Source organism: Corvus cornix, chromosome Z, assembly GCF_000738735.6.
Source record: "Corvus cornix cornix isolate S_Up_H32 chromosome Z, ASM73873v5, whole genome shotgun sequence".
NCBI classification, from domain to species: domain Eukaryota; kingdom Metazoa; phylum Chordata; class Aves; order Passeriformes; family Corvidae; genus Corvus; species Corvus cornix.
The window spans coordinates 52,748,601-52,768,006 of record NC_046357.1 but is presented as its reverse complement, the minus strand read 5'-3'; the positions used below and the strand labels follow the sequence as shown (position 1 = coordinate 52,768,006).

The window sequence follows — 19,406 nt, the reverse complement described above, 5'->3', positions numbered from 1 at the left end:
GCCCATGGTATGACCTCTTCCTTAAAAACTAATTCCTAAAGAGGAAATGTTCATAACTGAATGTGCAGAACAGAGGCCACTATTCTGGAGCCCTGAAAAACCTACTATGCAGACATGGTTTTTAGGTGCAGCATAGTAAAATCACTGTAGGGCCAGGCATAAAGGATCACAGCATCCTGAGAAATGCACCTGTGAGACACAGCATCTCCTTTCTTCCAGTTTCTGCTGATTTCTGTACTCTCTAGGATGTGGATGCTGCTGCCCTGTACACAGCAATGCCAAGCTGTTCACTGTCAGCATTTTGCTTTTGACCAGTAGCTCCTGCTGAATTTCTACCAGACCATTTAACCTCTAATCTGGGAATGAAACACAGTCTCAACATCCTTAAGGCACAACATCCTCAAAACTCTTTTGTAGACTGCACAGCACTGAACTTGAAAGCAGGCATTCTCCAAAAACAGATAATGGTAGGCTGAGAGTCCAAGTCAACTATTCTGAAGTGCTACCAGAAGACAGCCAAACGGATTTTTTTTTTAAACAATCTTCTTAGATATCAAAAGCAAAAATTCATGAATAAAAGGAGAAAATTCTCAAGCCAATAATTCTGTTGAGGTATCCATGCTCTCAGAAAAATTCATGTTTGTGCATCAATTTATTAAAAATGCACACCTATGGTATCACTAAGGAAATAAGTAATGAGCCAAACAGATGTGCATAAATGATGCATGGCTGAGGGAATGGACAAAAATGGTCACCTGTGTTTTTATATTAGCAGTTATATTTTTACTCTTAAGAAAACTAGGAAGTAAAGAAAATATTTCCTGTTGCTGGAACACAGCAACATGTATACACACATAATATATATACAATGCAAAAATATATCACTACTCAAAAAAAGCAGTGATTACCTCATATTGTTGGAAAGGGAAGTGGTTGCTATGAAAGGTTACTGGCTACTTCTGAAATAGATCCCTAATTAAGAAAATGAAAGACAAAATAATTAACCATGACTTAAAAAAAGGAAAAAAATGTATTTTGTTATCTCTTAGGGTATGATACCTTTGAAATATTGAAGTGATAAAGCATTCTAATGTGTGTATAAAAAACCACCGTATTGAATCACCACAAGCACCCATGTATAAGCACACTAATTATCGGGGTATATCAGTGGGACAATTCAGTGTGTAGGCTTCATATGGTGTATTTTTGCTTTACTCTTCACACGAAGAACGGTTTAAACAGTTCTAAGACATTCCCCACAGAGCTATAATTAGTGCCAAAGTGCAACCAAAAGAACTGTTGGCTGAAACCTGAAATATGAACATGTGCAAAACTGGAAGGAATTTCTCATTTACCTAAACAAAACAGCCCGCTCAAAGACTGCATGAATCACAGTTCTGGTTCAGGCTCTCTCTCTATAGTATCATAACTATTGTTACCAGGATAAAACAAGTTATCAACACAAGAGCTTGCTTCGCCAAAATTTCTGTTGTACAAAGAGTTTCTAGTTAATCAGAGCTGAAATTGTCCCTGCATGCAAAGCCAAAATAAACAGGCAGTGCACAGGAAAGCTATCAGTGTGAGAACTCGATATGGGATCAATGTTACACACAAACACCCATTACATGGGATGGGTTCAGGCAGTTCTCACTGCCTTTATACTACTATCTGATTAATCACTCTAGAAAGGAGCCCAGGGCCACTAGATCCACACAGCTGTTGTTTCACTACTTACATCAGACTCTTCCTTGTGGAAAACTTCAGGTTTAGAGATGTCTGTTGAACCTTGGGGTTTAACCAAAATAACCTTTTATTTTCTGCAAATTTAGCTCTTTTCTGTAGATAATCAGGAAAATATGGCTGCTTCACAGCTACTTTTGCAGGCTGAGGACTGAAGTAATAGCTTTGAGCAGTTTGTCTCCCATAGCATTCATTTAAGACACAACGTACAGGCTGTGTGAAAAGTCATTGCCCTCACAGTTTTGTGCCTTAAACTGTTAATTCTCTGCACAGAAAACTTTTGACACCAAACTTCCTGTGATTTCCATTCTAGAAATCTAATTTTTCCTACATGACATATAGAAATACATAGATACTACTGTTGTTCAAATATATGAGCGAAGTGGATGTGGTGTGCTCAAACAAAGAAACCAGATTCATGTTTCAAAAAGGCAGGCCCGGAAATCTATATACTTCAGCGTATGGAAATAGATTAATTTGCCAAAGCTGCTTTTCAGTATTGTTTTTTCAAATTAAGATTACTCCACAAAAAGAATGGTGTGGGGTTTTTTTTTTGTGTTCAATATATCACCTGTTTTAGGCTGGGCATCCAAAACCAGAGGCATTTTGGCAAGTCTAAAACCAGCAATGCTATTCTGGCTTGTTTCAACAGTTTCCATGCATGTGTGAGACGGGATGAGGTAACCAAACAGTTTTGGTTTCCAGTACACTTTGTGACATTGTAAGAAAAATGGACATTTTGGGTATATTTTCCTGTAACTCTAATTACAAATTTTCCCATCTTTCAGGATTTTTGTATTTCATTGAATGCAGTGTAAGAACATGTCTGATATATTATTTCTTTTTCTACATTTTTTTGGTACTACATGCTGACTATCCATGAAAAAGCTCATTTTTCACAGAAAGCAAAGGAGAGCAATTTGAAGGTTAGCTTTGTGTGAGGAGGAAATGGTTGGAAACCAGGAGATTGGTGAGGAGAGAGAAAAGTAAGTTGGTTTTAGAATTGTTTTTGCTCAGAGACCAACCCTGCACCTGGGAGATGTTAGAAAATACTCAGTGTGAGAGAATTCACGTAGTTCTGTTTGCTTTGGGTTGTTTTCTGTCTGCTGAAGAAGAAATGAAATTTTCTCAGAGTAGATAACAGGATGTTGTTAAAGACTTAAAAGCATTCTTCCCATAGGCTGGGGGCCTCTTTGTAAGGGGGGGAAGGACGATAAGAAGTTCTGAGATTGTAAAACACAGCCCAGTGAAGATTCATGCATGCTCCAGGCTCTTTGATATGTAACGAAGGGCTCAGGCCCTGATAAAATGAGGTTAGCAATGTATATATACAACTTCATTTCTTTGTATTCCTCCAGGCAGTGACATGATGGAATAAATCTATTCTTTGTACTTCAGATGTGGGTCGTGGTCGTCTTGGTGTTAGCTGCATATATTTGGTTCACACACTTTGTTCATATATTTCCCAAACAAAATAAAGTGCATAGCATCAAAGTTCATCCAGGTATCACTGAGCCTAAATATTATTTCATTCACTGGAAGGCAAGATCCCAAATTCTACTTTGTTAGAATGTGAAAAGTTGCTAACTATGTGCAAACAGTAGAGCAAAGGATTACTATTATTAGCTTAATGATGTGTTAAGATTATCACCTAAACTCATTTTTTCTGGAAAATCCCTGTCTGAAGAAAAGGACATCGTATCAAGTGTAAAGCACATCTGCAAAGTCATTAAGGCATCTGAGATACATGTATCAATCAAATGCAAGGTAGTAAGACCTAGAAATTAAGCCTATTGGTAAGGAATACAGGTAGCTGGACAAACTTTCGCAAAGCGGTGGCTTGGGAAGTCTAGGGCTATGGAAGATAATCAGCTGGGAATGAGCTGCCCTAAAATAGTCTGCTCATTGGATTGGTAAGTAAGGTCTGTATGAACATGTCCAGGGAATACGGAAGCAGTATTGTGCATGTGTAGAGAATGCTAAAACTTGCATGCCCCATTCTGGTATCCACACTTGAAATAATAATGCCAGAAAACAGAACGTGTTTCAGAAAGAACCAGAAGAATGAAATTTGGAAATTCTGAGAGAAGGAAACTGGATATACAAAACATCACTGTTAAGATTGTAGAACAGATTTTAAAGGACAGTAAGGTGCACTTGCATTACTGGACAAAAGCTTAAAATGCAACACACACTCTAGAATTTCAGATAAACCTGTTAAGTTTTTGCCTGGTAACTTATTTTATGTAGAGAAATGTATTAGAACCAGTCTGTCTGGCAAGATGTGATGAGCCCTACAAGAAATCAGTACTGAAACAAAAGAAAGTGAACATTTTTATAACAGCAAGGTGGGAGTGGAAATGATTGTACTGGAAGTAATATAGGCTCTGCTGGATAAACATAGGGGTCAAGGAAGTTATGAGTAGAGTATTTTAAGGATGAGCTGGGGAAACAAAGTTATTAGGTGATTTTGACCTAAAAGAGAAAGAGCATTTTAGTGAATCTAGTAATCACGATCACCTGCACCCAAGAAAATAATTCTGTCTGGAAGATGTGGAGAAGCACTACTCTAACGAGCAAGGAGATGGACAGACCAGTCTTTAAGTGATCAGTGAGTGTGGCATATCTATCACATCTAAATGAAGTTTGAAAGGAGACTCTGCTCTAAAAATATATCAGAAACAAAAATGGAGGGAGGAAAGGTATTTAAGATGAGGCACAATTTATGCCCAGGAACAAAGAGGCAGAAAACTGCACATGAGAAAACCCTGTTGTAACTTAGAAGAAAACCTCTAACCAATAGAATAATGTTGGCCATGAAATGTTTTCCCAACAGAATATGAGGGGAAAAAAATTCTGATTTGTTCTAGAATACAAAATGATCAATGTATTTAAAGGGCACAGTGCCTGTGGTGGTAGAGCGCTGTACTGGATGACCTACGCTGTCATTTCCTGTCTTACGTCCTATGTTCCAATTCAATTTATCCAAGAGATCACTTGGTCAAAATCTGTAATGACTTACATGTGGAGTTTTCTAACATCATAAGATGCACCATAAATACAGCAAAAGAGGCATTTTACAGCAGACAGGAAAGTAAGAAACTTAGATGGGTAAGCTATAAGCTTACAATAAGCTTATTATTTGTAATATTATTATATAACAATAAGCTATATTATTTTCAATTGTGAAGATTGCTACTGCCTTGCAAAGACATGGACATAAGATTTCAGTTAAGACTGGCTCTTCCCAAAAGATGTAGAGAAACCAGAAAATAATAGATGGATCAGCAAAACAGGGATATTGATGAAGCAATAACCAGATGAAGTTCTGCTGATTGGGCTTATGACAAAAGACAGGTGTAGATGATAGATGTTAGAACTACAAGTATCAAGCCAACGGTGCTATGTCTTGTGACATCAGCAGGAAGAAATACAATGATAAAATACTGAAGGACTTTTTCAAGCTCTGTTATGTAATCAGCATCCACCTCTAGTACAGAGCCAATCAAAGTTTAACTCAGTGTGTTGAAGCATATATATATACAAAATCACATGTTCAGACTTTATATCACAGATGCAACTAGGATACACAGTATATATGCAAATCATACAATAGATAAATGCCAGGACTTAACACTAGATTAAATCAGCATACTGGAAGTCATGTCTTCTGAGACCATTCCCAAGCACAGCACTAATTCCTCTGATTGATCTTCAACAAGTAATTTTTTGCCAACTAATTGGAAACATGCAGGAAGTCTCGTGCATGTAAAAGATGTCCACATATGATCACAGACACGCATAAACACAGGTATGTGTTATTTAGACTCAAAAAACAGCTGTACAAGGTGAAAAAGCACAACACAGTTTTAAAAACCATTAAAAAACCCCTCTGTGTATCACTTTAAATGTACTAAAAACCAGCCATTTTGACACATCTGACTAGAAGTCTTCCTGCTGTAGCTTCTACCTTTGATTTCTGTAATGCAATTCTCCGGCAAAGTAAAAGAGAACAACTTCTCTTTCTGTAGACAACACATCCTACTCAGAATGATGCAGACACATGATGACAGGACAAGAAAATTTAATAGAAACATCTGTGGTAGAACACAGGGAGCAAACGTTTGCCTAAACACTTGCAAATGAGGAGCAATCTCTTCCACTTTCAGAGCAGAAACATATAGTAATGACGATGATGATAATAATAAATGTGAAATCATTCTTCTTGATTTCTCTTTTTCTTCCCTTTTTTCCCTCACTCTTGCATGTGGGTAGGAGGCTTGTTTAGTGATTGTAAGAGAGCCTTTCTGCTCCCAGCAAGCACTTTGAACATATACTCTGCAGCCAAAGTTGTTGAAGCGAGAGAGATGAGAAGGGGCAGTGATGATGGGAGGGAAGGCACCAAGCTGAGCTTGCACAAGAGGTTCAGCCACACAGCATCTGGTCATTAATGTCCATCAAATATTTTGGCTTGAGTCCAGCTTGCTAAACAGAGTGGTGTCACGGAAATAAGATGAAGGTCCCTGTGCCAAAAGTTTCCATGCAGATTTCCCTTCCTCTCCACCCTCTCTAGGTTATACTAAGGAAGACCCGACCAGTTGCTGATTTATATGTACTTCCTTACGTGTACTACAGAAACATAAAGCATGTGGTTGGTGAGACATTTGGAGAGTGAGATACCCAGCTCTTTGAAACCCTTCAACGTAAAACATCCACAGTGGTCACATATCCAGAACTTGACTATTAGGTCTTTGCCAAGCAGCAGTGAGAGAACAAGCCTGAATATCTGAAATGCTTTCCTCTCCAAATGATATTGACACTGATCCCAGAATAACAGGCTTATTTGTATGAATACAAATGAACTACCCTGATGCTGCATGGCAGAGCCATGAATCAGCAAGCTCAACTCCACCAAGTGCTTACAGCATTCTGCTTATTGACTGTGAGACACAGACAGGCATCTTAAAAACATTCTTAGATTTTATATTTATGAATCAAGGAAGGCTTTTGTGTTCTCCATTTTGTTCCAGACTCAGCACAGTCTTACTACATGATTTGGCCACAATCAAGTCATGCAATGCTAAGTCTGTTCTTGAGCGCAGGGTAAAATGTGACATTACATACCTAATCTTTCCTTGAATATGTTACTTTTGGATATACCACCATCTGTTTGATTTTTTTTTTCAGGCAAATTCTGCATGACTACAATGGATTTTTCCTTGATATTATTAGGTCTACAAGTTCTAATACATTAGTACTTAAAACACAAGCGTCTAGAGTTTTCCCCACTTACGGCTATTTTCAAGAAAAGGACCTTCTCTACTGAAAGCATGATATGAAGGGAATTCTATATTTCCACAGAAATTGCTTGATAGTAAAGTATCCAAGGCTTCTCTTTGAACTCAAGTATGTAAATTTAATAAAATTAAACCAAATGCCCTTAAAGATGATATAAAATCATAGACAGGTTTAAAAAATGGTTTCTTCTACCTTTACCTTGATCCTGGGCAGAATTTTTAAAGCATATTTAACTTATGGGTTCATTTCATGAACTTATTTATTCCTCAGTAGCCTTTCTTTAAATAGATTTGTCTATTTCAGTTCAAGGCATGTCTTGTCTCTGTGTAATTCTACAGAAAAATTGTGCAGTCATCTTTGTTATTTCCTGCAGGATTTGAAAGGTGTAATCATATTAGCAGCAGACGTAAAATAATAATAGTTGTGAAACACACAGCATAAGCTGTTAATTGGAATAATACATGCTTAAGATAAATCAGGTGCTTTTTCATGGAACCCAGTCTCTCAAGAAACTCAACAATGGATGGCAATTGGATCCATTTTGTTTTTTCCATCATGACTATAATAAATTTAAAGTAATAACTGAGTTTGTTTATGCTCTAATCAAAGTTATTATTCAGCACTACCTTCAATTTTCTTAATTAAATCAACCAGACAAAATTTCTTTTTCAGATGTTTTTAAAAATTCTTGGCATTTTCCTTTGCTGTTCCATTTTAAAATTCTAATATACAATTGTGTGTGTACATGCACAATAAATTAAGAACATCAATCTTCAAACTTTGTGTTGATCTGAAAGGAGGTTTTGGCAAATCTTCCTGTACAGATGTGTCCAGTGTAACCCAAACTATTGTTGTATTCCATATCTACCTGTGCCCAAAGTTTTTACTGTCTCTTTGAGATCTGGTGGCCAGAAAAGGAACAGTGAGGTCAGGGTGTACGCTAGTCCTTTCTTAAGGCATTCTGGGGGCATTCTGGCAAAAGTGCTCTTTCTCTTTCTCTTTTGTTCCTGCTGGGTGAGCTGAGGTAGTGCAAGGTAGACAGCAGCTGCACCACCATGCCAAGGAAAACAGAACAAGCCTCTCTCCATACAGTCACCCCAGCCTGCCAGCAATGCCCAGTCAAAGCAGGAGGGCATTGGAGTCCGAGTTGTCCATGCCTGCTGACTGCCATTTTTGCTGAGGAGAAGGTGAAGTCCCTCCATGAGTTCCAGCTGTTGACCCAGTTCCAGCCTCCAGGGATTCTAGGTTTTCTTTCTGTTTTGCTCTTGTTCCATGTTGGTTGTTATATATGGGGGCAGGAGGGTGATTTTTAATTGTGGAGGTTCGGTTGCTGTGCTGTTTTTTTCTCTTTGTGCTCTCTCTCCACCCCAGGTTGTCTGCAGAGGGTGCCATCTTGGGGGCAAGAGTTGTCTGCCATTTTCCCTTTGTCTCTCCACACACAGTCATCTATGTAGGGTGCCATCTTGAGGCAGGGTTTTTCTGCTGTTTCGTTTTTCTTTGTTTCTGGGGAGTCCATGAGGAATCCAAGAAATTCAGCAACATTATAACTACTGATTATCACCGTTATTTTTTCCCTGTTCCTGTTTCATTTTTTAGGAAACCGTTATTTTTTCACTTATATCTTCTTGCATTCATCTCTTCTTATTGGTGAATAGGGAGTGGATAAAATGAAAAGGGGAGGTAACTAATTTTGGAGTGTTCACCTCCTTAAATTGTCTTAAACCATGATACAATGTTACTTTAATTTGAACCACAGATGCTATCCTAGATGTTATATGGTTGTTGTTTGGTTCACTATTTCTGAAAAAGGAGAGTAAGGATCTGTACACAACATAATAAGCATTTTTGTCTGCCTATTATTACTGCACAATTATTGTGACTCCTTGGGGAAATCTATGTTTGGCTGAGTGTTGGGGTCCCTCCCCGGCCATGGAGCCCTGGGAGAGGGGCCCTGGGGGGGAGACATGGGGTTTCCCTGCCCCTGGTCAGTCTCATTTCCCATTGGTTGTTTTGTGTTCCCCGGTGTGGCCAAGGACCCGGGGGTCCCGTGACTGCGGAGTTCCTGAGCTGAGCCCCGGCCATGCGGCTGGAGAAATAAACATCTCTGAAACATCTACCACGAATCTGTCCATATATACTTTGTTTCCACGGGACTCCTGGTTTGAAATATGCTTGTTGCAGTAATCCCCGCTGCAACAGCTGAGTATGTAATCACAACCTTGAACAATGAGCCCATTTTTGGGATATTTTGTCAATAAATATCCCAAAGAAAACTCATATTTTCTTCTTCAATTTGCCTCATCCTTTAAAATGACACAGCTTATGACAGTTAAGGAAATATAGAAAAAGTACCTTTATCTGAATACAGAAAGACATGGTTTATTAAAAAGAAAGAGAACAGGTTCATCTTGAATTCTTGGTCTAGAAACAGCCCAACAGGGAAGGTCATAGTTCCAATGTGCATTTACAATCTTTCAGTTTATATTATATTTTAAAGAATGAAAATTAGAGGTTAACATTAAAAGTTTTGTATTTCTTATCAGTGTACTTTTATGTAAGTTTTTAAAAGAACTTCTACTTCCTGAGTAGAAATGAAGAAGCTTTTGTAGTCAGAGACAGATAAAACATCCAAATATACAGAAATATTTAGATCTATTCAACTTTTCATGGGCAACTTCAGGCAGAACAAAGTTTGATGAAATGACATAAAAATTAAATGATAAAGATAATAATTTGACTTGCACCAAATATGACTTCTATTATTTCTCAAAAAAATATACAAAATATTTTCTGCATTGCTATCAGAAAAAGCCTACCTCAGAAAATTAAATGCTATGTTTTCGCTATAGACTGGTGCTTATTTCAAATACAGAGCAATGTGCTGGTGAAATGAAATTCATCTGGGTTCTGTAGGGCATCTTCTCAAATTACTGCTATAAATGCCATAATAATAACAACAGTGGAACAATAATGTTTGTAGGCAAGATCTATGCTCTTGGCAAATTATTTCATATATTTATCCCCAGTTTGAGAACTTGAGATTTCAATGAGGAAATGGCTGAGTCCCTCTGGTACAGAAATTCAGGTTGAACTTTTCACAGTTGTCTTCCCTACATGAAATATGGCATTTAAACAAACACGTATACATGTTTAAACATAAAACTTTTTTGAGCAAGATCCCCTGCATCCTTGCAGTTCCATTAGTGTCCCCTTCATCACAGTATTGTAGATTCTCTGAGATCAGACATAAATGGTAAAAGAACCATGGGTGTAGACTTTTTTTGCCCCCAACTCCCTATTAAAATCATCAAGCTTACATTAAGAAATCAAGAGAAACGAAGAATGACAGAAGTGAAGAAAGAAGGAAAGACAATCAAAGGTTTTGCTTTAAAATGTCTTTGCAACTCAGATTTGATGATTTGGCACTGCTGTGCAAAGTAGCATTTCTCAGTCAATTTATTTCTAATTACATCACTACCTCAGAGCAGTTTTAAATGACACTGAGGATGATGTATTCCAGCTGAAAATGAACAGACCTGATACTTCAGGAAAGACTGACCATCAGATCACTACAAAAGAAAAGTAAGTTTTTAGTTTTATGCAAAATAAGTTTTTTTCTTTCCTTCAAAGTCCTTTGCCTTTCCTCATTCTGAGCACTTGCACGCACTGGGCACAAGTACCCTTACACTTGCACATGAAAGCAGATGCAGGTGATGCACTTTGATGCCAACCTACCATTCTGATGCCGTTCTCAAAGGCCTGACGTGCTAGAGAAGCAGGTCCATCCACAGTCTTACCATCGTCATCAGGCCCCCAGCTGGCACTGTAGATGTGGATGTGCTGGGGATTAAGGCTTAGAGACTTTGCTTCTACCATATCTGTCACATCTCCATCCAGCATCCGTACACCTTCAGAGTGAAAAATACAATTAACAGTACAGACAAACTCAAAATTTTTCTTTTTTTTCCTCCCCAGAGAAAATTGTTGTGTATGACATTGAATTGAATGATTACAAGAATTTTTACTGTTGTTAAAGGGGAAAAAAAAAAAAAAACCAACAAAAAAATCTGTTTGGGTATCTGTTTTCCCAATGTAAAGAAGTCTCTAGAGTCTCTAAAGACTGGAAAGAAGTCTCTCTTCTTTCCCAATGGAAAAAAGTTTCTCTTTGGAAAAAATCAAAAAGATAGGAATATTTTCATCCTTCTTCAGGTTTTAAAAATTACATAAAAGTCATTTATCCACTATACAGCCTTCAAACTTCAACAACAAAGTTTTAAACTAAAGAAAATTTTAAAAAATACTTGAACCCTGAAATGTTTTTGTGTCACTTAAAGATAACAATTGATTTTCTTTCTCCTTTTATACTGCAGTGAAACTGCAGCACCTTCCTTGAGTAAATCACAGTTTTAATCATGCTAACAGATGTAATAAAAGGATCCCTACTGACAAATAACCTTGGTATTATTACTTCATTGTATGAGGCTGCAAGGAAGAAACTGGGGAGAACTCTCTTGTGTTAGTTGGGAACAATTACCACACACTAGCAAGGCAATTACAAGAGGTTATGAACAAATATGTAACGTTTTTCAACCTGAAATTACAATATGGTGAACATCCTTCTCTTGCAGAAGAAGCTTTCATGAGGTATGATCTGAAATTCTTATGTTCAAAGAATCCATTCATGTGGGTTTGGACAAGTCAATGTGCCAGCATTTCTAAACTGAAAAGCCTCATGATGTTTTATGATTACTAGACTGAATATAGTAGGCTGAAATCTGAAAACTGAGAAAATCTGGAATTTGTTTTTTTAACTGTAAGACTTTGTGGTTAAATCTGACTGAGTAAACCACCAATGCCAGTTTTAACCTAAACAAGAAAAAATACCTACATACAGCTAGTGTGACGTGATCAAAGGGAGGCTAAACATTAAATAAAAATGTAATAAAACTGTATGATAGAGGAATGATCACTTCCACAATTTACAAGTTAGATGCTCTTTCCCCTTTAAAAGGCAACTCCTACTTATAAGACAAATTCATGTATTTTTAATTACAGACACATTTCATTTTGCTTGTGAGCTCAGATTAAAGAAACTTGTGTGTTTACCAAGACTTTAACTTCCAATTAACAAGCAGCATAGGGAATGCTTTGTTGAAAGAGGACTTTTTTCCTTACTGTATCTGACTCAAAAATGAAAAGTGATTGTATTTCTCAGTTCACACAAACATTGCTTATGTTTTCTGAGACAATAAACTTCTACAAACTGTGATCTCACTATGAACTTTACTTTTCATAAAAGAGTCATTAAACTCTGAGATTCTAGGATTTCATTTTCTTTTGCATAATCACAGAAAATTAATGACGAGTGAAAGTTGTGTGCTCAGTTCCTTTAAAGCATATTAAAGTATCTCTCTAGTTCTAAATAAAGATGATAAAGGTACTCTGGTTTTGAAAGAAGGAAAATATAGCTTTCCTTTATGACTTTTTTAGCAAGTCTAAATACTGTATTCAACCAGTGAACAATAACTCCAAATACTGCCATTGGCACTTCCAGTAATTCACACCATTTTTTTTGATAACGGTGAAGTGGTCTACTCTAAAACACCACAGACAAGGTTGTGACTTAGGTGTTGTTTTCTCTCGGCAACAATGGACAGACATGCTTCAAAGCTGTGGGCTAAGGCCAACTGTTTGAGGTTCAACCAGGCCAAGTGCCAGGTTCTACACTTTGGTTGAAACAACCCCATGCAGTGCTACAGACTGGGGACAGAGTGACTGGAAAGTGGCCCAGGGAAAAGGATCTGGGGGTGCTGGTTGACAGCCAGCTAAACGTGAGCCATCAGTGTGGCCAGGTGGCCAAGAAGGCCAGTGGCATCCTGGCTTGTGTCAAGAACAGTGGCCAGCAAGACCAGGGAAGTGATTGTCCCCCTGTACTTGGCCGTGGTGAGGCTGCACCTGGAGTTCTATTTCCAGTTCTGGGCCCCTCACTTCAAGAAAGACATTGAGGTGCCAGAGCAAGTCCAGAAAAGGGCAATGGAGCTGATAAAGGGTCTAGAGAGTAAGTCCTATGAGGAGCTGATGAGGGTGGGGGTATTTAGCCTGGAGAAAAGGAGGCTCCGGGGAGACCTTATTGCTCTCTACTGTTATCTGAAAGGAGGTCGTAGTAAGGTGGGGGTTGGCTTCTTCTCCGAGGCAACTGGTGACAGGATGAGAAGACGTAGACTCAAACTGCACCAGGGGAGGTTCAGATTGGACATCAGAAAGAATTTCTACTTGTAAAGGGTTGTTTAAGCATTGGAGCAGATTGCCCAGGGAGGTGGTGGAGTCACATCCCTGGACGTTCAAGAAATGTCAGGACATGGCACTTAATGCTGTAGTCTAGCTTACAAGGCGGTGGTAATTAGTGAAAGGTTGGATTTGATGACTTGGTCTTATCCAACCTAAATGACTCCCTGATTCTGTGCAACATGACTTTGAACAACAGACATCTCACTAGATATTTGCAACGAAAATAATGCCATGCCCTTGCCTTGCCTTGCCTTGCCTTCCCTTCCCCCCACCAAATGTCTGCAATGGTTAAGTTTGATGATCACACATCCTCCAAACTGCATTTGGCATGTGGTGATAGGACAACAAAAGCTGTCCAAAAGGCAATTATCAGACTGTGTTTGCAGACTGTTCCTTCTAAGACTTTAGAGCCCTATAAACTTTTCCTAACATTTCCAGTAATTGCAAAACGTAAGTAGCTTTTTACTCAGAACAAACTTTCAATGAAACGCAGGAAACATGCAAAACTGAGCTGAAAGGATGTTTTCTTTTAAAATGCTTGTTTTTAATCAACATCTGATTTAACCTTAAAGAAACAGCTAAACTAATCCTCATCAGCTGAAGACAATATACATCTGTTGTGCCATAATTCAGTGTAACTGTTTTCCCATCAGGACTTGAGCCCAGCCAAGTAACTAAGCACCCAAATCCCCACAGCTGTTTTACAACTTCCACAATCAGTTTGCAACAATAACAGCAAGCTAACCAACTCCTCCTATAAAAAATCTCTTAAACTCTGTACATGGGAATTTGTTTTGTGTGATTATTGCGAAGTGTAAATCTAAAAAAAAAAAGAATCTATCCCTTTGGTGCACTGGTTTGCCTTTTAGTGAAAGGGACTGTAGCTTAGCTAAGCAGAACCTTGCATAATTTTTTATAAGAAACTTGTCGCAACCTGTAAAAAACTGAAGGGATTGCAATTTTACTAAAATTTTCTTTTCTACAGATTACATCTCCACTTACACCATTTTAAGAGAAGGCTCAGACTTTCTAAGAAACTTGATCACCAGAGGTTCTTAAATGTTTGGAAATGAGACAAGGAGCACAAACATATTTAGAAGAAAATCAGCATTATTAATGGATATCTTGTTAACAACTTCCCATCAGACATTAAGTGGATTTGTTCAGCTGCCAGTATTTGATGGTATATTGATGGGATGGATTTTTTTCCCTTTTGCTTTATATCCTTAGTATCCCTTATGCATCCAGAAATGCTTTTTGGTTTGATACTTAAGACACTTATCTTGGTGGAGCAAATTCAACATCACTGTCAGCAGGTGCTCCCCTACATAAGGAGAACGTAATTGCTTTACCTCAGCTCCAGTTTCTTCTCCAAGAATACCCCAGGAGGGCCTTTAAATCCCTGGGAAACAAGTGAGCTGAATACTAATTCAGCATGATTTGATTCAAAATTTTTACACTCTATCTGGCCTGTAGAGAGGGAACACAACCACTGTATATTCACATGTGTAGCTTATGGCTGTTCTGAGGGAAAGGACCAAGGCATGCCAAGTAAAGGTCAGCAGCAGCAAAGCTCTTAAACATATTCACCCAGTGGAAGAGGATGCTTAACCTACCTTCCCTGGAACTTCCTCTTGGCTGATTTTCTGCAGATTATTTGTTGAGCTTCCTGAAGTCTTATTTCCAAATGCTGATTCTTTTAAAAAGTGGCACCTCAAATAAGGTTTACACACTGTTACTGATTTCTTTCTTTTAAGAATAAATAATAAAAAGGCACACGTATCTAGTCTTTACTGTTTCTATTACCTGCATACTGTGTCCATCTGAATCAGTTTTTACACTCTGTTTAGAAAAGGTGGTGAGTCAGCTAATATGCCTGGAAGGTATTTACTATTATTACACATTCCTAATGCTTAATAATTAATAAGCTATTAAAAAGCCACTGTTACTTCTGGAGAACTTTTCAAAGCCATGTCAAAGCTGTTGCAGCTTGTGTGACTATTCCACTCAAAAATGAAACTTCTCCAAAAGCCATCTCTTATTTCCATCAGTGCAGTAACTCTCTTCTGGTTTGACAACTCAACAGATCTGCTATCATAGCTGCTGGTACGCAGTTAAATGCCATATTCACGTGAGACAACTTGTTCATCTGTCACAAATTCCCTCACTTGACCAGTTCTGATTTTCTAAACCACTCTGACAGGGTAGCTTGGTGCAGGAAGGCTCTTCACCTGAGGGGAAATTTTTTTTCTGCATCACTGTAACCTTAGCCTGGATCTGGTATTGTCTACCCTAATTTTGTTTGCCCAGAAGGAAAACAGAAAGCTGACATGAAGATGATGTTGTGTGCTTTGGCTAATTTGAAATGCATCTGTGCTCACATTTGATTTGGATCAAACTTTTACTGACCCATCAGAGAACAGATGCGGTATTTTTAATACTGGAAACATGGTCTCTACTCTGCTCATAGTTTTGAACTGTCCTCTGGTGTAGGAATAGGTAAACATGTTTGTGTTTTCACAGATGGTCTCCATTTTAGGGTCTATTTCGAAAGGCAACAATTAATGTGTTTGAGCTACAAGTCTGTCAATGGAAAGCCAATATACCAATCCCATGACTTCATCAAAAGCTCAGAATAAAACTTCACTAGAAGTATTACAATCTGTCACAGGCAGGCTACAACCCAGGAGACATGCAGGGGACATCTTGAAAATCATTGTCCCAAACTAAGCTAAAGACATTAATTGAACAGCCAATGACTAAGAATTCACAGAAACCACTTGAAACCTCTTGGCTGAATGAACATAAATATGTGATCAAATATTGATTTTCAGGCAATAATATCATCACCCATAGGGATCAAAAGAAGATTCTCACCAACCACAGACATACAACAAAAAAATGCATTATGTTTTGAGAGTGTTTTGTTTGGGATCAATATGCACAGCAATATTACTGATGTGTACTTTCACTTATGGTTTGTCAAAGCTCATCACTTAAGAGCTCTGAATCTGTGAGAAAACCCCAGTGTCCTAATTCTGGGGTCATGTTTTCATCAAAAGTTTCACTTTCTACTTTTTGATGTGTACTGAGAGGCAGTGTTTCAGAGTGTTTCACTGCAGAAGGGCCACCACAAATTCCTTCAGCATTGATATTGAACGACCACTCTGAAACTGAGCTTTACTAGCTAACACAGTGAGGCTTGTTCATACAAATTCTCCTTCTCTTGTTGAGAACGGTCTGAATGCACCATTTAGCACAAATGGCTCCTTGGTTACATTTTTTTTTTTTTCTGTGGGAGATTGTTTCACATACCTCCAATCTTGGCATTAAAGGCGATTCCTACTGTGCAGTGTGAGTTGTTTGCCGTGGCTGCCACTTCTCCAGCACAACGGGTTCCATGCCTGCAGTCAGACAAACATTTTTCCAAGTAAGCACAAACCATTGGGATTAAAGGCTTCGACTTTGCTTATCCTCAGGTGCTAAATGAACAACTATCCACAATGTCTTGCACTACTTAACCCCTCACAGTAATTAACACCCATGTTACAACATTCCTCTGAACATGTTTTAACATTATCACAATCACTTTAAACTCTTCATGTCTGTTGGAAACACTCACAGTTTGTAATAAAGACATACAGCAATGACACGTAATTCACAGCAACAGAAAGGAGTCTTAGATATCAGTTCTCAATTTTGAACAAAATCCTGTATTTAAACAAAATGTTTGTCCAGAATTCTCTCACAACTGCTCCTATTGCTAGTATGTGTATCTCCATCCAACCTCCAGCACACACAATACGCCACGAGGAAGATGAGATTACACCAATGCCCACACTGCTGTTTAGAGGTGAGGCTAAGGCTAGCTATATGCCAGGTATGCTCAAAGCTAAGGTACATCTTGGTCCTGCCTTGGGCCAACCCTGCAAACCTGCTGCCTTTCTGGGAGGAGTAAAAATGTCAGAAGCATCCTTCACATCAGAGGATGTGCACCTGGAAGCAGAGCTGAGCTGGAAGTGTTAAATTTCAAGAAGCTGCTGAAGGAAAACAAAATGTCCAGTGGTTGCTCACCCTCTTCCCCACTGTGCAAAGCCACAGTGGGATGCTTTGCCTAGCCCTGGTCCGTGCTCTCTACAAGGTGATGGTGGCCATCCATATTGTCCCCATGGTAGGGAAGCTGCCTCTATGTTTTGTGATTTTTGCCTTTAACATGGGTTTCACAGGGTGTTTTCTGCTAGTAAGTCATGCCCTCACCCATGTGCAGTTAAGCAGCTCCATTGCAGAAATGTGACACAAGCAAGATGGAGCAGGCAGGGAACTTTACAAAGGTGTTATGAAGAGGAGATACAGAGTTTCAGACTAGACAGCAAAAGAGATGGGGAGTTGATGAGACAAAGATAGAAAGATAATATAAGGCTTGGGTAGCCACAAAGAAAGAAGTTTAAGATAAGGCTTGGGTAGCCACAAAGAAAGAAGTTTAAGTAGTCAAAGCAAGAAATAGAAAACTACATAGCAAGCACTTCAGAGAAGGCTAGCTGAGATCAGCTGTGTACACAGGCACTCTTCTCCTGGTGGTGGCTGACAGACTTGCTTACACATACATCTCGGCAACACAGGTGCTTTTTAATTAAAGTTGAGGCTCACACTACAGAAAAGAATCACCATTGCTTTCACTTGGTACAGCCTGTTTTGGGCAGAGTCATCCCTTATTTCATTATTATTAGTGTAACTTCTCCCTCTTAGCCTTTTAAGACACTTAGACAGGAGACACGAAGGTGACTTGTTTGGAATGGATTAATGTAAAACAAGACCAACAACTAGGACTAGGGAAAAAAAGAAGAAACAAAAAAATAAGCACTACAAGTGATCAATGCTAAACTGCTAAAATGTCAGAGAATATAATTCAGTTTATTTGACAAATAAGATACATATAATCTATAAGAAAAGTGTAATCTTTATTCATAAAATCAAAGTGACAAGTTGGAAGCTTGGAATCCAGATTAAGATTTCACAATTATATTAACTAATTTCCTATTGATCTGTCACAATTCACTATTTGGTTGCCAAACTTGACCAGAGAATTTTTCAAGACTAAATTTGAAGTTTATTTTTCATATGAAGACTAATTTTAAAGCTAAATTCTTCTTCATTTGAAAAAAGCCTGTTTGACTTTAATTGGTAAATGAATGTCTTATCCATTTACAGAATTATTTTGAAAAGCCTGAAGTAAATAATTCAGAAATCACAGATGAAAACAAGTTTTGAAAAGATCCTTCTAATTTTCAAGTATTTTTAAGTAGTCTCTAGCTCTGTGTTTCAAGTAATGTCTTTTAAGAATGTCCTAATGTTTAAATGAAAAGACCTGTCTTAAAAATTATTTACAATACATGATATCCAAACATCCCTTCTTTTCATTATGATTTTGTTAGGTGTCATATGCAAGTTTTGAAGTGTTATCATGCAAACATCAAAGCACATATGACTGTCTCTAGAAATGTAGAAATACCTGCACACATCAGCTCAGTCCATGTAATTCATTAATAAATCACTGCCTGCCTGGTGAAAGGCATGAGGCCAAGCTGTAGCTTCCAAGACGGAGACTGCATTGCCAAGAAATCCCTCATGGTTACCAAGTTTGGGAAGAAATGATGGGAGGAAGGTCTTTCAGTAGAGAAAGTGAACAGATAGAAGCCACACCCGGAGGAGGGAGGCTGAAGAAGAATGGAACAAACAGCTCAAATTTTTCCTTGGCTCCAAATGGAGTATATGGATACCTGCTACTTTGGTAGCTACATCCAACAGGGCTTGTCAAAAAGATTAGATTTCCACTGTATCATCAAACATGTTGGCTACCCCAGGGCCAAGAAATGTGTGCAACATCAGGTCTGCTCACACCACTTTTTCTCAGAGGGGGAAACTTCCTATGCATAAAGACAATGCATTAGTACTAAGAAATAAAAATCCAACTTAGTCACTGTTATAAATTAGGGCAGAATCCCAGGGATGGAACCTGTAACATGAACTAAGCTATGTGGTTGGCAGAGATTGAAAATTATAGGAATAAAGGAACTTTAGGT

General features: G+C 38.3%; 1 protein-coding gene across 3 annotated transcripts in view; it reads right to left on the bottom strand.

Moving 5' to 3' along the window:
• PCSK5 (proprotein convertase subtilisin/kexin type 5) overlaps nucleotides 1-19,406 on the bottom strand; it is a 225,985-nt gene that overhangs the window by 119,170 nt on the left and 87,409 nt on the right. For all 3 annotated transcript variants that reach the window (XM_039566779.1, XM_039566778.1, XM_039566777.1), the window contains exons 6-7: nucleotides 16,642-16,730; nucleotides 10,774-10,946 (exon numbers count right to left, since the gene is read on the bottom strand). In XM_039566779.1, coding sequence (XP_039422713.1) covers nucleotides 10,774-10,946; nucleotides 16,642-16,730 — 262 coding nt within the window. The remainder of the gene's footprint in view (nucleotides 1-10,773; nucleotides 10,947-16,641; nucleotides 16,731-19,406) is intronic.